The 18,748-nt window shown below is 35.3% G+C and overlaps 1 protein-coding gene across 1 annotated transcript; it reads left to right on the top strand.

The window, feature by feature from the left end:
* Positions 1-33: 33 nt before the first annotated feature.
* Positions 34-17,807, top strand: LOC139963526 (TBC1 domain family member 13-like). Its single transcript, XM_071964365.1, has 12 exons — positions 34-178; positions 2,038-2,111; positions 2,401-2,441; positions 4,317-4,378; positions 5,417-5,510; positions 7,691-7,773; positions 8,567-8,723; positions 9,513-9,720; positions 10,302-10,544; positions 11,670-11,751; positions 12,385-12,442; positions 14,356-17,807. The coding sequence occupies exons 1-12, from the start codon at positions 156-158 to the stop codon at positions 14,422-14,424; spliced, it is 1,194 nt and encodes a 397-aa protein (XP_071820466.1). The 5' UTR covers positions 34-155; the 3' UTR covers positions 14,425-17,807.
* The last annotated feature ends 941 nt before the right edge of the window (positions 17,808-18,748 follow it).

The following is an 18,748-nucleotide window of genomic DNA, read 5'->3' as shown; positions in this document are numbered from 1 at the left end:
CAGTTTGTGATTGATGTTAGTGGTCTAGATTACGCCTTATATCTGAGCCTTTTAGAACGCACCTAACTTAATCACGTCCCTTCAACTTATGAATCTAATATGCTGCCTTAGATCCACCCATAACACCCCGAGGGATCTGGCTAACCTGTCTCGTAATGGCTTCATCATATCAAAAGAGGTGCATACATAAATTGACTACAAAAGATAATTCAGTGGTTTTGAAAATATTGTCATAATTTTCTTTATCTTCATTGTTCTTAGAAGTAAGAGTGCTTTAGCCTTTGATCTCTCCTCTATTTCCTAACGTAATATTAATGATAGATAGGCCTAGTAATAGTAACTAACACTAGTTAGTAGTTAGTACTAGGCTAGAACAGTATTCTACTAACGTTAGTACGAGGCTACAGTAGTACAAATTTAGTCCTACTTAGTACTGCCACTGGTTGTCGTGTTTAGATATGACACAACGTTAAACTCCTACAGTCTAAGGTTTCCAATTCTACCAGAGACATCTTCAGCAGAAATGATGTACAACTTACTGTACCTTAGGTTATAAACACGATGAGTGACTTCATGTCATTTGTAAATGTGCATCGCCAAGTTTATTAAAAATATTAATGAAACTGCAAGGCCTGTACAAATCCATCGTTGCTTAAGACTACAGGGATGGATAAAATGGGTTAACTGTAGTTAACATGAAAGACTGAAGTAATATTTTGGTCAAAATCTCAGCAAAATAGGAAGATACATATTTTTCTCACCAAGCAACAATGGCATGACCTTCAACATTTATTTCCTGAAAGAATCTATATCAAAATGCATCGATTGATAGAAAGGACTTCAATAGCCCTAACTGTTACAGCACAATTAAAGTTAGAATTTTAGAGTATGATGGCCTTACTAATCTTTACTGTAGGTAGTCAGTATAGGCCCTAATTATAGTTTAGTTATGTTTAGTTTAGTTTAGTTTAGTTTAGTTTAGTTTAGTTTAGTAGAAAAAAAGGATCAGGAGGGACACTCAAGTCCCCATCAAGGACCCTATGGGAGAGAAAAAGAAAACTGAAGACACATACACTCAGACCCGATTAAAATGCTTTAAGTGCTTGTCCAAAGCATTCTTAAACCCTCACACTACTTGCAAGTACAACTTTCTCAGGCAAACCGTCCCACTCATTCACAACCCTATTAGAAAAAAGTTATGCTGAATATTAATCCTACTTTGTGACTAAAACAACGACCTCTGGCATGCTATAATTGCTAGAAGTTATCAAAAAAGTACTTTCCTGGAGGTCTTTACTCTCCAAATTGTTCTCAGACATTTTTAAGTAACACACAAGATGACTGAATGTCCAAGTGAGGAAAATTTCCTCAAAGGTTGCAATAAAAAGAGTTTAAGAATTTTGGCCAAAGATGACCATATTTGAATATCTAGCATACCTTTACATCTGTAAAATCTATCGACTGGTTATCAATTCCCCACAATAACTCACAAAATTGCCACCAACATGTACAGTATAAACCAAGAAATGGACAAACTCTTATGTTTGAAGTGATGTATGAAACTTCAAACTCAAACACCAGTTCACCACAGAAACTTTAAAGCCTATTCCTTGAAAATGTTAATTCTCAAGACTATGACACAACTAAGGTGGTAATCAACTTGGATATCATCAGCTCTCTCACAGCTACTTTAGGCCTATATGTCAAGGTACCAATTGTTAATAGTGTACTAGTGGTTATGTTACATACTAATTCCTAATTTAATCTCCTTACATATAGCAATGATGATTTTGTATAAACAATAAACAAACCATTATCCTACATTGCAGAAAGTTTGAAGTAGGTCTAACAGATAAAGATGATTTGGGGAAATGGTCTTTCCTATATGGTTTTCTTTAGTAGATTTTCTTTATAATTGAAAAATATCCGTTGTTGTTAGGGTTGAGGGATAGGAGTAGTTAGTAGTACAAGATCCCAGATGGAAAGTTCTTCTGTAGTCACAATGCCATGTTCGTCCATTTTTTTTTTCTTCCACAGGGTGCAGTTATTTAAAGAGTGTCTTAATGAAGATAACATCAATCTGAAAACCTTGAAGAAGTTATGCTTTAATGGTAAGCTCAGAATGAGTTGTATACATAAAAACTTGTACATTGGCAGTTCGGTGATAATTGCATTTACAGCAAAGATTGGCAGTCGTTAAAAGAGAGAGTTAATACCTAATTTGTAGGATGTAGATATGTACATTGGGCTATTTTGATAATTTTACTTAGTCTTCGTCAAGTACAACATGTATTGCAGACCATTCCCCGCTAAACAAATTGGCATCCCAGCACCACAGATGTTTCAAATTCTTATTTCTTCTTGTATGCTATATTTTTCTTTATTACATCTTACTAACAGGAGTACCAGACTCTCTCAACCTCAGGCCTTTGAGTTGGAAGGTAAGAAATTTTGCTAGAACAAATTTTGAGAAAGTTTACCTGCTGCAAGTATGTTACTGCTATGCTACTCCCACAAAATTTGCTTGAGAATTGGATGGATTGCCTTTAGTGCCAGCTGAAGTCATGGTGACTTAAGTTAAAGCCTGTCTCCTCCTAATGGTACTAATTTTGCATCCTCAGCATTATGTCATCAAACTGTATACTACATTCCTTGACATGCATTTTTAGCTCATACCAGCTTGCTGGTGTGAGCTATTGTTACAGTGCGGCGTCTATCACTCTATCCGTCAACAATTGGTAAAACCGCTCCCACTCGCACAGTGTTTGATGGAATTTCATGAAACTTGGACACAAGGACCATTGGGTATAGGGCCATCAGAGATGGTCCAAAATTTGGGGTCAAAGGTCACCTGTGGGCCGTAATGGGCCATTTTGTGGAAATACGCAAAATGCTTCTTCTCCTACAGATTCCATGGTACAATGTTGAGGGTTTGTCACGATAGTACTATGGTAGTTTTACCTTCAGGGTGTTCATGTATTTGAGATCAAAGATCAACTAGGGGTCTTTTGTGGCCCGGGCCGCGGCCCTATATTTTCAAATTGCTCCTGTTCGTACAGTGTATGGCCAATTATAATGAAACTTGGTCACAATGTTCCTCGGGATGAGAGTTACGAGGGGTGTTCGGAAAATTGAGGTCAAATGTCATTTAGGGGGTCATCGGGGGTCATTCTTTGTAATATTTTCAAATATCTCAATCTCCTCAAGATTTTGATGGATCATATTCAAAGTTGAACTGATGATTGTTGGATTGTGTATGAATAAGGTGATGCCTAATAATTTTTGGTCAAAAGTTAATTAATCCCCATTGTTTGAAAAAAATCTGAGCCTTCACTTTTTGCCAAAGCTCCTTTAATTTGTCTCCCAGTCTCTGCAGTGTTTGTTTACATTTGTGGTTAAGCTCTGCAGAGGCTGTTAGTGGAATTAAAGCAGGACTGGGAGTTGTTATTAACTGTTGAACTGTAAGCATGAGAGCCCTATAGCCAGCCAATCAGCACTTGCCGATTCTTAGAAGTCTTTGAGCCTGAGGTATGTAGGCAGCTTGTAAAGTTATATAGGGAGTGCTTGTGAAGTTATGTCTGCTAAGGTAGAGGGGAGAAGGTTTAGTAGGGTACAGTAGGTCAGTGGTATTGTTTGAGAGAGTGGGTAAATAGGATTTATAGGGGAAAATAGGAATTATAGCCAGTGGTGTGGCCAGGATTCTGCTAACGGAGGGGGGGGGTATCCCTCATGGGCCCAAAATTGGTTTTGTGGGCCCTACATTTTGAAGCTCGAAAAGGTATGAGCTTCTGCACCATTGGTGCTCTAGTTTTTGCATTATTGCCGAGCAACACATTGCAGGGTTTCCCCTTGTATTTATTTTGTGACGTGGCCACCTCTCTGTTTCTTGTGACAGCCTCACAATCATATAACCAACATCCCTGCCTCACTGTTTTAGATAAGGAATTAAAAAATGCAATGATTGCAATCCGACATTTTTAACCCATGTTATATGATCTGACATTTAAAAAATCGGCTGTGAACACTAAATTGTAGCAACAAATAACAGTTCCTCTGCCTATTTAACATAGCATATTTAATATTGAATATGGGTATATTGTAATGTATTTCAATCAATACACAATTGGGAGACAGGACAAGTTTTAGTGCTAGTCTGATAAGCTTCATGAAGCTGCTGCTCGACAGAGTTAGATACAACCAAGAGGGACTTTGAGCTGCTGGTGAAAGTCATAGTAATCATGTATGTAATCATAGTAATCATGTAATCATAGTATTCAAGTAAATAGTACGTTTATACTGCTTCTTCTGTTCTGAAGGTACTGTTGCGCTATCTACCACTTGAAAGAGAACAATGGAAGAGTGAAATGGCAAAGCAAAGGTGAGTTATCTCTTACAGGAGATTGAAAAATATGAGCTTATGTAATTACTTTAGTTTTAGCTAAAAGAAATCACTTTTGTATTGGTTGCCAATCTATAGCATGTTTTTTGCTAAAAGGTTTTCTTCAGAAGCTTTGAATAGAAATGGATGTTCCACATTGTTTCCATACTGTATGCTAAGGAAAATCAACTTTAAATGATGGCAACCTGTATTACAGTAGTTCACTATATACACTCTTGATATTTATAGGAAAAAAAATGATGCTCAGAAAATGAACTGCTCTTGGAAATTATTGTCTTATTGGGGCTCTTCAGCCATGCCCAGAATCATCCGATACTCTATCATATCAGTCATACCTAGAGAGTGTTAGCTCAGTGGTTAAAGCCGGTGCCTTTCAATCATAAGGTCCCGAGTTCGAGTCACTCCAAGATTAATGTATGTCGTCCAGTTACAGAGTTGTTGACAATTGACTATTCATAATGATGGACAATAAGATATGAATCTTAGAGACTGAGTTCAGTCAGCTTGCGGCTTTGATAAGCCAATGATGGCTTCTTCGTGAGTTCCTGCTTGCAGGAGGATCTAAAATACAATACATACATATCTAGTTTCACAAAACTTGACAAGCGGCCATCTCTGACTTCATTCGCCCAAGCTGTAGCTGATCCTTGAACTAGTCAATCCCCAAGCAAGTTCATCCAGGGTGTTTCCAGGCTTGTGGGCACTTCCACACAATCATATTACTTTGATTCAGAAATCTGTCAACATTAGAGGTAATGTGCATATGACAGGGCCCTCTGTAGGAACACCAGAGAGCCCCATTGCAACTTTTTGGGGCCTTCTTGATGCCCTGTGAGCTTGCCACGGTCGGTAATAAAGGGACCTAACTATTCTATATGATATTAACCTGCTTGTGCAATTATTAGCATTGCAGTTCGATGTTGATATGTTTCATGGCTAGTTTGTACATCATCCATTACATTTGAAATTCTCAAAAACATATTTATTTTATTCTCTATTTCCTTAATACCTTGACAGAGCTTTGTACAGACAGTTTTTAGAAGATGTAATTATTAAACCAGGTAAAGCTATGCATGGTGTCACTGGAGAAGAGGCCGCCTTAACGGATCATGTGAGTGAAGGATTTGGCAAGAGTTTTTGCAGTTAAACGATGGATAGTAATGAATTATGACTCCATCGTAAATAATAAAGAAATTTTCATCTGCCTTAGTTATTCAAACCGCACATGAAACAGGGCATTGGAATTAGGAATGACTTTGGGCAGAAATTTTGTCTCGATAGTTCTCACAGTCCAAACGAAAAGAACACAATTTTAATAATATTTGCTTTTAATATTTGTTTTTATATAGCGCTTTATACCAGCGATAGGTTTCAAAGCGCTTTACAGACGTTAAATTACCCCTGGTCAGTGATAACCTGTCCCAGAGACAATCCCTCCAGACGGCAGCAGTTATATACTGCGCCCAATGACAACTTACCTCACAGGTACCCATTTAACCCCTGGGTGGAGAGAGGCAAGTGAGATAAAGCATCTTGTCCAAGGACACAACGTAATGAACTAGGCAGGAATTGAACCAGCAATCCTTGGATCACAAGTCCGACGCCTTAGCCAATTGGCCACCACGCTCTCATTAAATTGAGTGCTAGTAATGTGCCTCTTTAACAGATTAGCAACAGAGATTTAAAGAGTTATTTCTTAAAAGATTAAAAGGGGATATAGAAATGCAACCTGCACTGATACCGGTGCTATTCATCTGTCTACAACATATCAACAAATACTGTCGTGTTTGAGACCATCCTTAACAGAAGAATCAAACCCCAAACCATCATCATTTAACCTATGTGATAAAGATGGTTATGGTGTAAATTTACTGGAAAATATTTCCTTCATAACTTAGATGAAGACCTGAGCAAGTCTAAATGTTTACACACAAAGCCACTAGCAGTTAATACAGTGTTATTGTTAATCTCTATCCATTTCTTTGTCCATGTTGTTCTCATAGGGGCTTGATATTTATCTAATAGATTGTTGCTTCAGTGATAAAGTTTTGTAAGTAAACATTACCAAAGTGCTGGCATTGAAGCCTCATGATACATTCAATCTTGACGTTCTAAGCGACCTTTCTTCTGTTATACTATTGTGTCCGAAACATTGATCAGTTGCATATATGCAGGCAGCTGTATCGACCTTACAGGTTTTGCTGTAGTACTGTATGTAAATTACACAGTCACTATGCCTAGCTACATTATTTAATGTCTGTCTCTCTCAAATAATGTTTCAGAATAAGAGCAAGCTGTTCAAAAGACACATTAAACATTTAAATTCCCTTGGGTCTTTAGTTCTTCACTTACAGTTAATACGATGGCTGTACTTAGTTCATTTACGAGTGTTCACTGTGTAGCCAGGGCTGAAATTTCTCGGTCCTCCAATCGTCCGAGACGACTAAAAATTCTTTCAGACAACCAAAATCGCATTTGAGGTTGTCCGACGGATTATTTCAATTTTTAAAATATATTCATGTACATAAAAACGACATATGTTAAAAAATACCTTGTTATATAAATTACAAAAGTTAGTTTGGTGTTTTTCCCTTTTTTATTCGGACAACCAGTTTTTTTTTCCGGACAACCAAATTTTAAGTGTAGGTTGTCCGACGGAAAAGTTAAAAATTTTCTGAAAAGTCAGGCCTGAGCCTACATTGTCAATATTACAGAAGTCTACAGTCAAGGCACTTGCTCGTGTAATGCGTCAAACTTATATTTTTGGGGGGAGGATATAATATTAATCAAAATGATATTTTGGAAGCACTTGGAGAGGTTTCACCCATTTACTGGATTTATACCTAGGCAACTTACCGAATTTGCAATTTTTGTCAAATTTCTTCCTGCATGCATATTAATTATAAAGTTTGAATCTGACCAAACCATAAGGAAATCACCCATAGTTGACAGAAAGTAAACAACAGTGCAGTTATTACCATGATCTCAGTATTGTGATCTATAGTAAAGCGAATGTACCATATTCCATCCTACGTTGCAATGTACCTAATACATAGCTAAATTTCAGTGATCAATCCTGTTGTCTGCGGTGAAAGAACAAGTTTAACAGGAATTAAGAATGATTCACACACACAATTGCATGACTAGAAATAAAAGCTGACAAAACTATAGCAAAGGAAAATATATAATCCATATATTTGATATTAACAGAACAAAGTTCTGATCAGTCTCAGAGCTCTGTGAATCCTTTAAGATATGAAATGTTGTAAAATGTTTCGCATTATTTTACAGCCTCTTAACCCAAATCCCACAAGTCAGTGGTCAAACTTTTTCAAGGACAACGATGTCTTATTACAGATTGATAAAGACACAAGGTGAGTCAATGATTGCATCATATTATTGGTAAAATTATATAATATTCCATTTTAAAGGCCATGGAACTAATCTTTACCTACCTTGTGTGAATTCTGTCTTTCACAAGACAGTTTCCAAGAGACAAAGACGGCCTTTTGCTGACTTCAGTTCTTTCACAAATAGAAGGGGATGTGCGTTTGTTTTGTTCTTCAACTCTTACGACTAGTTGTTTGTGTCCTGCTTAGTCTTGTTTTAATCATGTGACCATGTTCTGCGATGGCATTCACATTTGAAACAACTACATCAGTTGTACTGCACATACATGTTATGTGTTCCTGTACTGTACACTGGGAATTTCTGTTTCTAATATTCTGTCTGTGAGTGAGGGGGAAATGCTTAATTTATTCTGGGGAGATGAAGCCCCCAAGAAGTACGCATGATCCCCCCCCCCCCTCCCACATAATTACCAAATCTGAACCATAAGCAAATTTGCAGAGACCAGCAAAAACTGTGAAAGTTAACGGTGTGAGGTCTTATTAATGTTTGCAGTAACTAAATTTCTCAGTGTGTCAGCACTGCGAAAACCAACCACCTCTTAAACAAATAGTGGTAACCAAGATATGTCAATTAACTGTGCATACAGATATCTACCAGATATTTTGAACAGCTAGTACTAGACATATCAACTGGATACTACTTTTATAGTGAAACAAACAGACTATATTTTTGCGATCCATTTCTAAACTGTTCTCTTTATTTAATTATGTATAAGACTATTTATGATGTGAAATTCTTTTTTCGGGGTTACTACAGGAGACTTCAGCCTGATCTAGGATTTTTCCAGTCTCCAACGGAATTTCCTTGTCATGATCTGGTACTAGCACAAGAAATGGAGACATTGAGACATCGTGTGGAACACACCCTGCTGATCTCATCCAACGTTGAAAAAAATAGAACTGGTATTACAAATGTGAGTGAATCATAGTCATAGAGCTATGCATAAATACCAAATAAATATGTTAGGTAATCCTCACATCAACATTCTTAATACACCTGATGCCAGGCCACTGGATTAGCTAGAGTAGCCTGTATTTAATACGCATATTCATGAATGCAAATACTATGGAAAAAAAGCTGAAAGGTACAGAAAATAGCCAAGTCCACAGCTGAATGGATTTGATGTTAATGTTTGTCTGAAAAGATCCCAAAAATGTCCAACAGGGTATGAAATATTCCTTGGTTTGAAAAGAAGGTGTGATGACAAAGTGACTGCCCAAAGGAGAACAAGGAAAAAGATTACAAGAGCTGCTTCAAGGTCTTAATATAGGCCTACACAAATTACGATCAACAACGTATTTTATCAATCCACAAGGTCCATTTGAACAAACATCGTTATCCTCTCATGTGAAAGTTTTTTTTCTTTGTTCCATTTGGGTTATTTTCAAAATACCCAAAAACGTTCATATCCAAGGAAACCTAGGGAAAGAGAAGAAATGTTCGTGGAACACCAGACAAAGGGAGTAACATCAATTACTCCCTTGACCTCATGACGGTTTGTTTTGATGTCAGGAAGTTTTTATTTTCTTTGCCCAGAGGTGGTACTCTCAAACCTGATCTAGTGGACCCTAATTTTTCATGCTTCTACCCCTAGGGATCGGCAGGTTCCAGGTGGAGGAAGGTGGCATGATGGTGTAATCAGTGGTGGTAGACACCTTTATGAATCCATCTTCTATCTTTTATTTTTGGTATGCATTGATAGGTTCCAACCAAAGCCAGGACACAGGTGACCGCTGAGTTTGGACACAATCCCTGTGGTGATGGTCAAGAAGCCCATTGGGAAGTTGTTGAGAGAATACTGTTCATCTATGCCAAGTTAAATCCAGGCCAGGGCTACGTACAGGGCATGAATGAAATCATTGGACCATTATACTACGTCTTTGCATGCGATCCTGAATCTGAGTGGAGAGGTTTGTTTTATTTCACAGAAAGAATTCATGTTTCTTATGGAGGATTTAATCGATTACGTGCTGAAGGCAAAGGGAATCTATTGGAAGATGATGGCATGTTTGTGTTTATTTGTTTGTATCCTGACTGAGGACTTGAACAAAAGAATTCCAGGTCCTCAGATGTGATTTCTAAAGAATCACCATGTCCTCTCAAGAATTGTATTGTTGAGAGTATTATTAAGGTTAAGGTAAGTGGATTTGAACAATGGAAAAAACAATAAGGTCCTTGGTCTGAATGTTAAACACAGCTGAGTTAGCACATGTGTGTGTGTGTGTGACACCTTTAACTTGCAAGCAATAAATAAAAGGCACATTTGTTCTTTCTTTTCTCAGGTCGTATTATAAATGCCAAAGAATTATACTGTTTATAATATCAGACCTGTAAAGAAAAACAGACCTTTGGGTTAATATGTAAGACATCAATGTACATCATTTTGATATCATTTTCATATGATAAATGCAATAAACATTTAGAACATCTTTGTATCAACCAATGCAAGTCCCATCGTCACTTCTGCTTCTTCTTCCTCTTCTCATCTCAGAGCACGCTGAAGAGGACACATTCTTCTGTTTCACTAATTTGATGGCTGACATCCGGGATATATTCATCAAAACTCTGGATCATTCCGAGCTAGGAATCCATGCCAAAATGAGAAACTTAATGCTGCTGCTGAAAAAATGTGAGATGCCCGTTTGGCAATCTTTGAAAGAGCAAGGATTGGAACCCGAGTTCTTCAGTTTCCGTTGGTTTACTCTCCTACTCACACAAGAGTTTCCTCTTCCAGGTAAGAGTAAGAGCTGCAACTGTATACAAATATGAAAAGTTTAGTCCTTGTCAAGAGAAATTTTATGACGATAGTGAGCTTGTTTAACAAATGATAACTTGTGCCAGCATAAATGATACAACAATAAGTCAAGTATAATATGTATCTCAATTTTGCACATGTTACGTACTGTATGTATTTCTGTTCTCAATATTGTATATGATAGGGTCTGTATGTATGTATTTCTGATCTTAATATTGCACATGATAGGGTACTATATATATTTTTGATCTTAATATCGCACAAGATAGGTACTATATGTATTTTTAATCTTAATATTGCATATGATAGGTACTATATGTATTTTTGATCTTAATATTGCACAAGATAGGTACTATATGTATTTTTGATCTTAATATTGCACATGATAGGTACTATATGTATTTCTGTTCTCAATTTCCTATAAGATAGGTACTATATGTATTTCTGTTATCAATATTGCACAAGATAGGTACTGTATGTATTTCTGATTTTAATATTGCATATGATAAGTACTGTATTTATTTCTGTTCTCAATATTGTATACTATCTGGTATATGTATTTCTGCTCTTAATATTGCATATGGTATGTACTATATGTATTTCTGATCTTAATATTGCACATGATAGGTACTATATGTATTTTGATCTTAATATTGCACATGATAGGTACTATATATGTATTTTTGATCTTAATATTGCACATGATAGGTACTATATGTATTTTTGATCTTAATATTGCACAAGATAGTAACTATATGTATATCTGATCTCAATATTGCACATGATAGGTACTATATGTATTTCTGATCGCAACATTTCACAAGATAGGTGTTATATGTATATCTGAAATCAATATTGCACAAGATAGGGTACTATATTTATTTTTTAATCTTAATATTGCATATGATAGGATTACTATATGTGTTTTTGATCTTAATATTGCGCATGATAGGTACTATATGTATTTCTGATCTCAACATTTCACAAGATAGGTGTTATATGTATATCTGAAATCAATATTACACATGATAGGTACTATATGTATTTTGATCTTAATATTGCACATGATAGGACTACTATATGTATTTCTGTTTTGTCTTCCAGATGTAATAAGGATATGGGACACACTACTGGCTGATGACAATGGCACAGAAATGTTGCTACACATCTGCTGTGCTATGTTATTGTAAGTATTTCACACTTTTTCATTTTATTTGATGTGAGTTTGGTGTATCTGGGAAACACAAGTAAGTAAGTGAAACATATACATTTGTCACCCTCCGGACCATAAAAGCAGCATTGTTTAGACACAACTGGTCAAAAATATGATATTGGCTAATAGTCTTCAGATGATTTGATGCCACTTCCATCCCCTATTGCCCTTACATCTCCTTTTTCCTTTCATTTCACTGCACTTGTTCTGTCCGTTGTCTGGACTCTGTTCATTTGTCAATAGTCCAATTTAGTTGTCTGTAAATTTGTCTCTGTTAAATGTGTAGTTAGCTTAGCTCTGAAGAAGATCCTACATGGATTGAACTGTCAGGCCCTCTTACTTTTATATAATTACCTGCTGTTGCAGTAGATAAGCAATTTGTTAGCATTTTTTTCTCTCTCCTTTTTAGCTTTCCTTAATGTGTTATGTTCAACATTTGGAATTAGTATGTTAAAGTTTCCAGACTACTTTGGTGATACTTGTGTAAGATGTGTAAAGCTGTCATACTTTCTGATTTTGTAGATGTGTAACTTTACTACTTACTCTGTTGCAAATATTTATATTACTTGTATCTTGGTGTGTTTTTTTATTGAATCGTTTATTCAGGTTACAGAGTAAAGAACTAAGGAAAGGAGATTTTGCATCCAACATGAAATTACTACAGGTAACTATCTGTTGTTTTGCAACAAACCATGCATTAATCTTTACACATTTCTTTACTATTTTTCTGTTTATGGGGGGTTTGTTTGTGTGATTTTTTCAGTCAGTCAATCGAATGTGCAGCCAGGCAGAAAGTTGGATGTCAATTGTCTCTACAAAATCACGAGTGGCAACGAATTGTGAAATTTCTAGATGTTTGAAGTTTGAGATAATGGAATGATGTACTGGTTAGCATCAGACAGGAAGGTCTGGAACAAAGATGTTGTACCTGGGGATTATGTGACCTGCTACAAGCCTTAAGATCACAGCTTTGACCATTTCTCAGGGATTCCAGAATTCCGGCTTTTTCCCGATTTTGAACATTGGTTCCGGCTTCACACGATCTTTCCGTCCCAGTTGAAACAGGCATGAGCTTTTCCAGCGAATTTCTAACTATTATCCTAACACACTGAAGCATATGCAAATTGGAGCCTATACCGCAATTTTTCTCTGGATTTTCATAAAGCCGCAACATTAGCTTTGATAGTTTTTGGGACATCCAAGTCCCCACAACTTTCAGGCCCTAGGGGCAAACCCTGCTGGCATCCCTGATTTCTAAATAAAGAAGACTCAGAAACATTAAAGTTTCCTTGATGATGATGACTCACACTACTCTATGTCAATACAGAATTATGACGAATGCAGTAAAGTTGAATATGGTTGAATCGCTATACAAAAATCATACAGCCGGCACTTTATAATGATTAAGGAATGGTTATGAAACTTGGTCATTTGACCAAAAAAAAAATGCTTTTGGTAAGGAAAACCTTGCTCAGAGCAACAATCTCCTTGAAAGTGAGAATTTTTACTTTGTACCCTCTGCCCACAAATGTAGCATCTAGAAAATGTTATGTCTAGAAATAAATTAGAACATGTTTAAATAATATCTAAACTTGTTCGTTATGTTTAATTTAAGTGTTAGAAATTGGCAAATAAAGCAACTCCCAAAGGGTATTTGTTGAACTCTGTTGCAAATAGGAGCTCGAAACAAGCAGATGAATAAAGTCTGTATAATTACATGATCCATAGCCGTATATTTATTCCTTGTCAACAAAGCTTTCTTCAAAAGCAGAATGAAACTCAGATATTATAATCAATTTTCAAACTGTTTGAGTTTCCTTTGATTGTTTTGAGTGGTAACTTAGCGATTGTTTGATTACTCTATACTGGAAATGATTATTTGTGAAAAAAAATAACTAACCTTGAACTCTGCGTATTGGCTATATTCGCAATTACTTGTCTGAAAAAGCGACTGCTTGTCTGATAAATTCTGTTGTTATCTCCCGTCTTGATTTTTGCAACTCCACCTCGACTGGTATCAGTGCTGTTCAATTGAGTCGCCTCCAAAGGGTTTAAATTTGTGCTGCCCGTCTTGTTGCAAGGAAGAGGAAGCATGAGCATATTACACCCATCCTCTTTGAGCTTCACTGGCTGCCTATCAAATTCCGAATCCCCTATAAACTGGCTGTTTTGGTTTACCGTTATTTTGAGGGTACTCTTCCACCATATCTGTCGTCTGTTTTGTGTACTTACCAATCACCACGCGTTCACCGTTCTTCTACCGAAAAACTGCTCAAAATTCACCAGGTTAAACTTAAGTCTGCTGCTGAACGTTCTTTTCAATTTGCTGCCCAGGCTTTTTGGAATTCACTTCCAAAAAGCCTTGGTAAAACTCCTTTGTTTTCTCATTTTAAAAGCAATTTGAAGACACCTCTCTTCCGCCAAGCTTTTCCCGATTCATAGATTTCTTTCGTGTGTGTCGTTTTGTCCTTGTGCGCTCTGAGTTCTTCGGAAGATTTTGCGCCTTATATAAGTACCATTTACTATGATGATTATTATTATTATTATGATTAATTAATTATTATGTATCTCTTGCAGCATTATCCACCAGTAGATGTTCATGTGCTGGTACAAAGAGCCATGGAAGTCAGAGAATCAGTGTCATAGACCAACTTTCATAACTGGTGACATTTACTATCGACGAATCACATCATTCCCATTTTTACTAACAACTTGATATTGAGATTAATCCGAAGTAAAGAGTTTGAAAAGTAAAGTACTATTTTAGTATGATGATGGCTGACAATGGTAAGCAATAATTCATTCAGACGAATAAAGAGCAGAAAGGTTTTAAGGAAAAGATATGTAAAGTATCAAGAATAATTTCAATTCTTGAATGGAAAGTTATATTTTTGGATCAAGAGTTATTATCAGTGGAGCTTGACTTAAAGTAAAAGAAGCTGAAAGAAAAACTAAAACTGAGTATATAGATGTTTGACAAAAATATTTTCTATCTTTTATTCTCCTTCATTTTTCAGGAGCAATTGCTTCTCTTGAAAGAATTTTTTTTTTTTTTTTTTTTTCAAGGATACCAGTTCCTGCTTTATAAATAGTATTTCGCACAAAGTGTATTAGTTTACTTGGAAGTATTAACATCACAACGTCAAAGATTAGAAATTTAGGATAGAGGAATCGCATCATTCTCATTTTACTAAAGACTGTTTGGAAATTAAGCTGACACAAAGAAAAAAAAATTTGAACTATAAGTACTATTATTAATTGAAGGCTAACAATGGTAGGCTATCATTTATGCAGATAAAAGTAAAAATAACAAAAACTATCAACCAAAGATCCTCTTAAGTGTCAAGAATAGTTGACTATTCTGAAATGGAAATATACACTGTGTTCCGTGTTGTAAACGGTGGAGCTTGGCTTAAGGTGCTTAATTGTAAAAGGTTGTAACAAAATATTTTATTATATGATAAGATTTTTTTTCACACATTATATCCCTTGCCAGTATTTAGCACAATAATGTCATTCTAGTTACAGGCATTAGCATCACAAATAGTTTAAAAATCAATAGAAATGCTTTACTTTTCAAAAGAAACTTCAACTTCAACAGGAATGAACCGAGTTGATGGTAGAGGTTTGTAGGCTTAGCTTTGTATGCATACATGTGTGTATCAGGGTGAAAGTTATGATTGCTATATAAACTGTTATAACTATGTACCATCTAATTTTACGATTACCGACGAGAATAACTACTTTATGATATGCAAAGATCCTATTGATTTAGTGGCGGAAAATAAATCAAATTTATATCATATTAGCAATGAATGTAACCACTTACTTTATTTAGGATAGTTATAGTTCTGCAAAGACAGATGGTACAAAAATCTTTTGACTTTCACTCTTGAGTTTATTATTAATTTAAATATTTGTTCTTAGACTGAACCTCGTGGTATCTCGCATGCACAAAGAATATGTTTACTATATACTTGTTTTGTGTGTAGATCTGAAAGTTTGTTGAAGATATTTGGTGGATAGTTCATCCATCAATCTGACAGCAAATAGGTGTACGTCTTTTGTACGCATAGTAAGAAAGATGACATTTTGTGAAAGTGATTTTCGTTTTCCCTCTTAAAAGAAAACTTTGACTTGGGGCCTCATTTATTGAAGTTAAACTGCAGACAAGTTCCCTTTAGTGTGAGCAATATCTTCTTCTTCTTTTTTCTTCATTTTCTTTCTTTCTTTTGTTTTTGATCAAAATAAAATAAAACTGTTAGCAAACTGCTTATCCACTAGAGAGCCTGTGTAATAGAATGTGTTAAAGTAATTTGGCATGACGTTTCGATCCTAGCAGGATCTTCTTCAGAGGCTTAAATTTTAGCCTCTGAAGAAGATCCTGCTAGGATCGAAACGTCAGGCCAACTTACTTTAACACATTTTTTTTTGGACATATTTTAAACTTTATGACATAGTGAAACAAACTTACTCTGCTATTAAATAATAATCATTTGTTACATTGCCCTGGTTCAAACCAGACAAAGGCATCTTATAATAATTGTAGATACAAACCAAACTTTTACTTTTATGGAGAACTTAGAATAAGATTGCTGGTGAATTCTCAATGGTTTTAACTGGCAACGTAAGTAAATTAATTTATTGCTTCTTGAGGAGGAAAGTAAGCAAATTACTAGATATTGGGGTTGGGTATCAAGAGATATGTATTGAAACAGAAAGTGGGGTAGGGTTAACAAGCTTACGTTTATCCCCTCGATTCTGTTATACCACTTTCTCCTAGCTCCCAGGAGAGAAGTTTAAGTGACCAAGCACAGAAAATAGTATTTGCATCATGGAGATGGTATTAGAAAGTAGGGTAGTTATACTGAAACATGAAACAGTGTAGCCTTTCTATAGTATTACAAAGTAACATTCTTTAGTTAAGATCTCTAAAACATGAAACATAGTATCATTCTGTAGTATAAGATTAAAATTATGAAACATAGTAGCCAGTCTATGCTATACATTTAAAACAAATGACACATAGTAATCGCTCTGTATGATAAGTTTCAAAAATATGAAACAGGTAACGTTCTATACTAAAGGTTTCAGAAACAGCTGTCATTCTGTAACATAAGTTTCAAACATATGAAACAAAAGTAACATCATATACTAAAGGTTTCAAACACAGGAAACACAATAGTCATTCTGTAGTATGAGTTTCAAAACCATGAAACAAAGTAACATTTTATGCTAAAGGTTTCAAAAGAATGAAACATAGCCATTCCGTAGTAAATAAGCTTGAAAAAACATGAAACAGTACCGTAGCCAGTTAAAAAAAAATATGAAATATTGATTTGATAGTATTTGGGGTTCATGTAGTAGAGGAACATCGAAACAGTTTCAAGGGTAAGTACCAACTTATTCATGCCATAGATTGCATAGTTTATATTGTTTAAGTATGTTTGTTTTCTGCTATGCATCAATTTCCTTCCAAAAGATGTGTTAATTATTTTATTCCTTGGTATAAGCGCAATAGTAATCTACACAATTGTTATTATGTATGTGTGTGTGATTGCTTGGCTTTTACACATGATAACTTCAGTAATATGCATGGCATTTGGGTTCCCCTTAATGAGTTTTCAGTTTTTTCACTTTTTGAGATCATACAAGGTCACCAGTTTTGAAAGTATGAACATTATCATAGTTATTGTGTTTTAAAGAAGTTTAATGGGAAGCCAAATACATTTGAGGTCAAAATAAACTTGTGCAACATTGTTGAATCTCGTAATGAGATATTGTTTGCAATTGTTTTTCAAAGGTCATTTGAGATCAATACCTTTCTTAAGGTATCTTGCCCTTCTTCTTCCAAAAAAAAATCTCCTTGGAGCTAGTTTAGATCGACAAAAATTGTTCTTTTCATAATATGATAAATTATTCACGTATTTGTCCCTTGGCGTTTTGTGTTTCATTTTAACTTTTTCAGTAATGATCGAGTCGAAATAGTAGAACTGATAAACTATTTTGTCCAGCCGTTTTATTAAATTCCATACATGATGTACTGTTTGTTGCCAAATGAAGGGTTATTCAGGTTTTATTTTATCTTATATCTTGTAATACTTTATGCTCCAGCTTGCCTCCATATCTAATAATAATACCAAACTATTATTTTGGTTTTAATATTTAACATAATGAGGACATTGAATTTACTTCACATCACTGTAATATAAAACGAAAAAAAAAACATCAAATCACATTTTACGATAAGAGTAATGATTTAAGTTAAAATTAAGTTCATTGGTGCTCTGATTTACCAATTTAAGTTTCAAAACGGTTAAAGTCACGAACATGCTGTAGGCCTATCCAGTGATATTTTTCGGTTTGTCATTCTATTTTTTTTCTTTTTAACTTTAATTTTGCAGTTACACTTCCCAATTAACCAAAAAATTGATTGTAACATAATTATATAATGTTTTGAAAATTCTAAACAGAACGTCTATTTTGTACTTATTAACTGTTGTATTCTGTTTTGATTTACATGCATAAATAATGAGCTGTTTGAAGTGTTTCCCTGTTGTTAATATCAGAGAAATAACTGTATTAACCAGAATGCTCAGTGCATGCTATAGCTGTATTATATAGTAGGTATCGACGCGCTTCTGATCGAGATATGATTACACCAGGTACAAAAGAGTATGATTACATGAAAAGATTAAATATTTATGTATGACACATTTCTGCGGAAACATGAATTAAATCGAAACTCTCCTCTTGGTTGTTATTTGACTATGATTTGTCAACTCAAATTGAACAATGTTTTGTACATCTTTATCAGCCATCCATGTCCGTCCTCAGGCGCTAGCCATGAATTTGCCAAGGGAGGGGCGAAAATGTAGGCAAACTATCAGAGCCGTAGATACGGCATTGCAAACTTTCTAAGCGTAGCGCCACCATAGTTGGCGCGAAGCGTACAAGAAAATTTTGGCTG

The sequence above is a fragment of the Apostichopus japonicus genome, chromosome 22 (assembly GCF_037975245.1).
Source record: "Apostichopus japonicus isolate 1M-3 chromosome 22, ASM3797524v1, whole genome shotgun sequence".
In the NCBI taxonomy this organism is placed as follows: Eukaryota; Metazoa; Echinodermata; class Holothuroidea; order Aspidochirotida; family Stichopodidae; genus Apostichopus; species Apostichopus japonicus.
The sequence above is the reverse complement of the archived record's forward strand: the minus strand, read 5'-3'. Positions and strand labels throughout refer to the sequence as shown.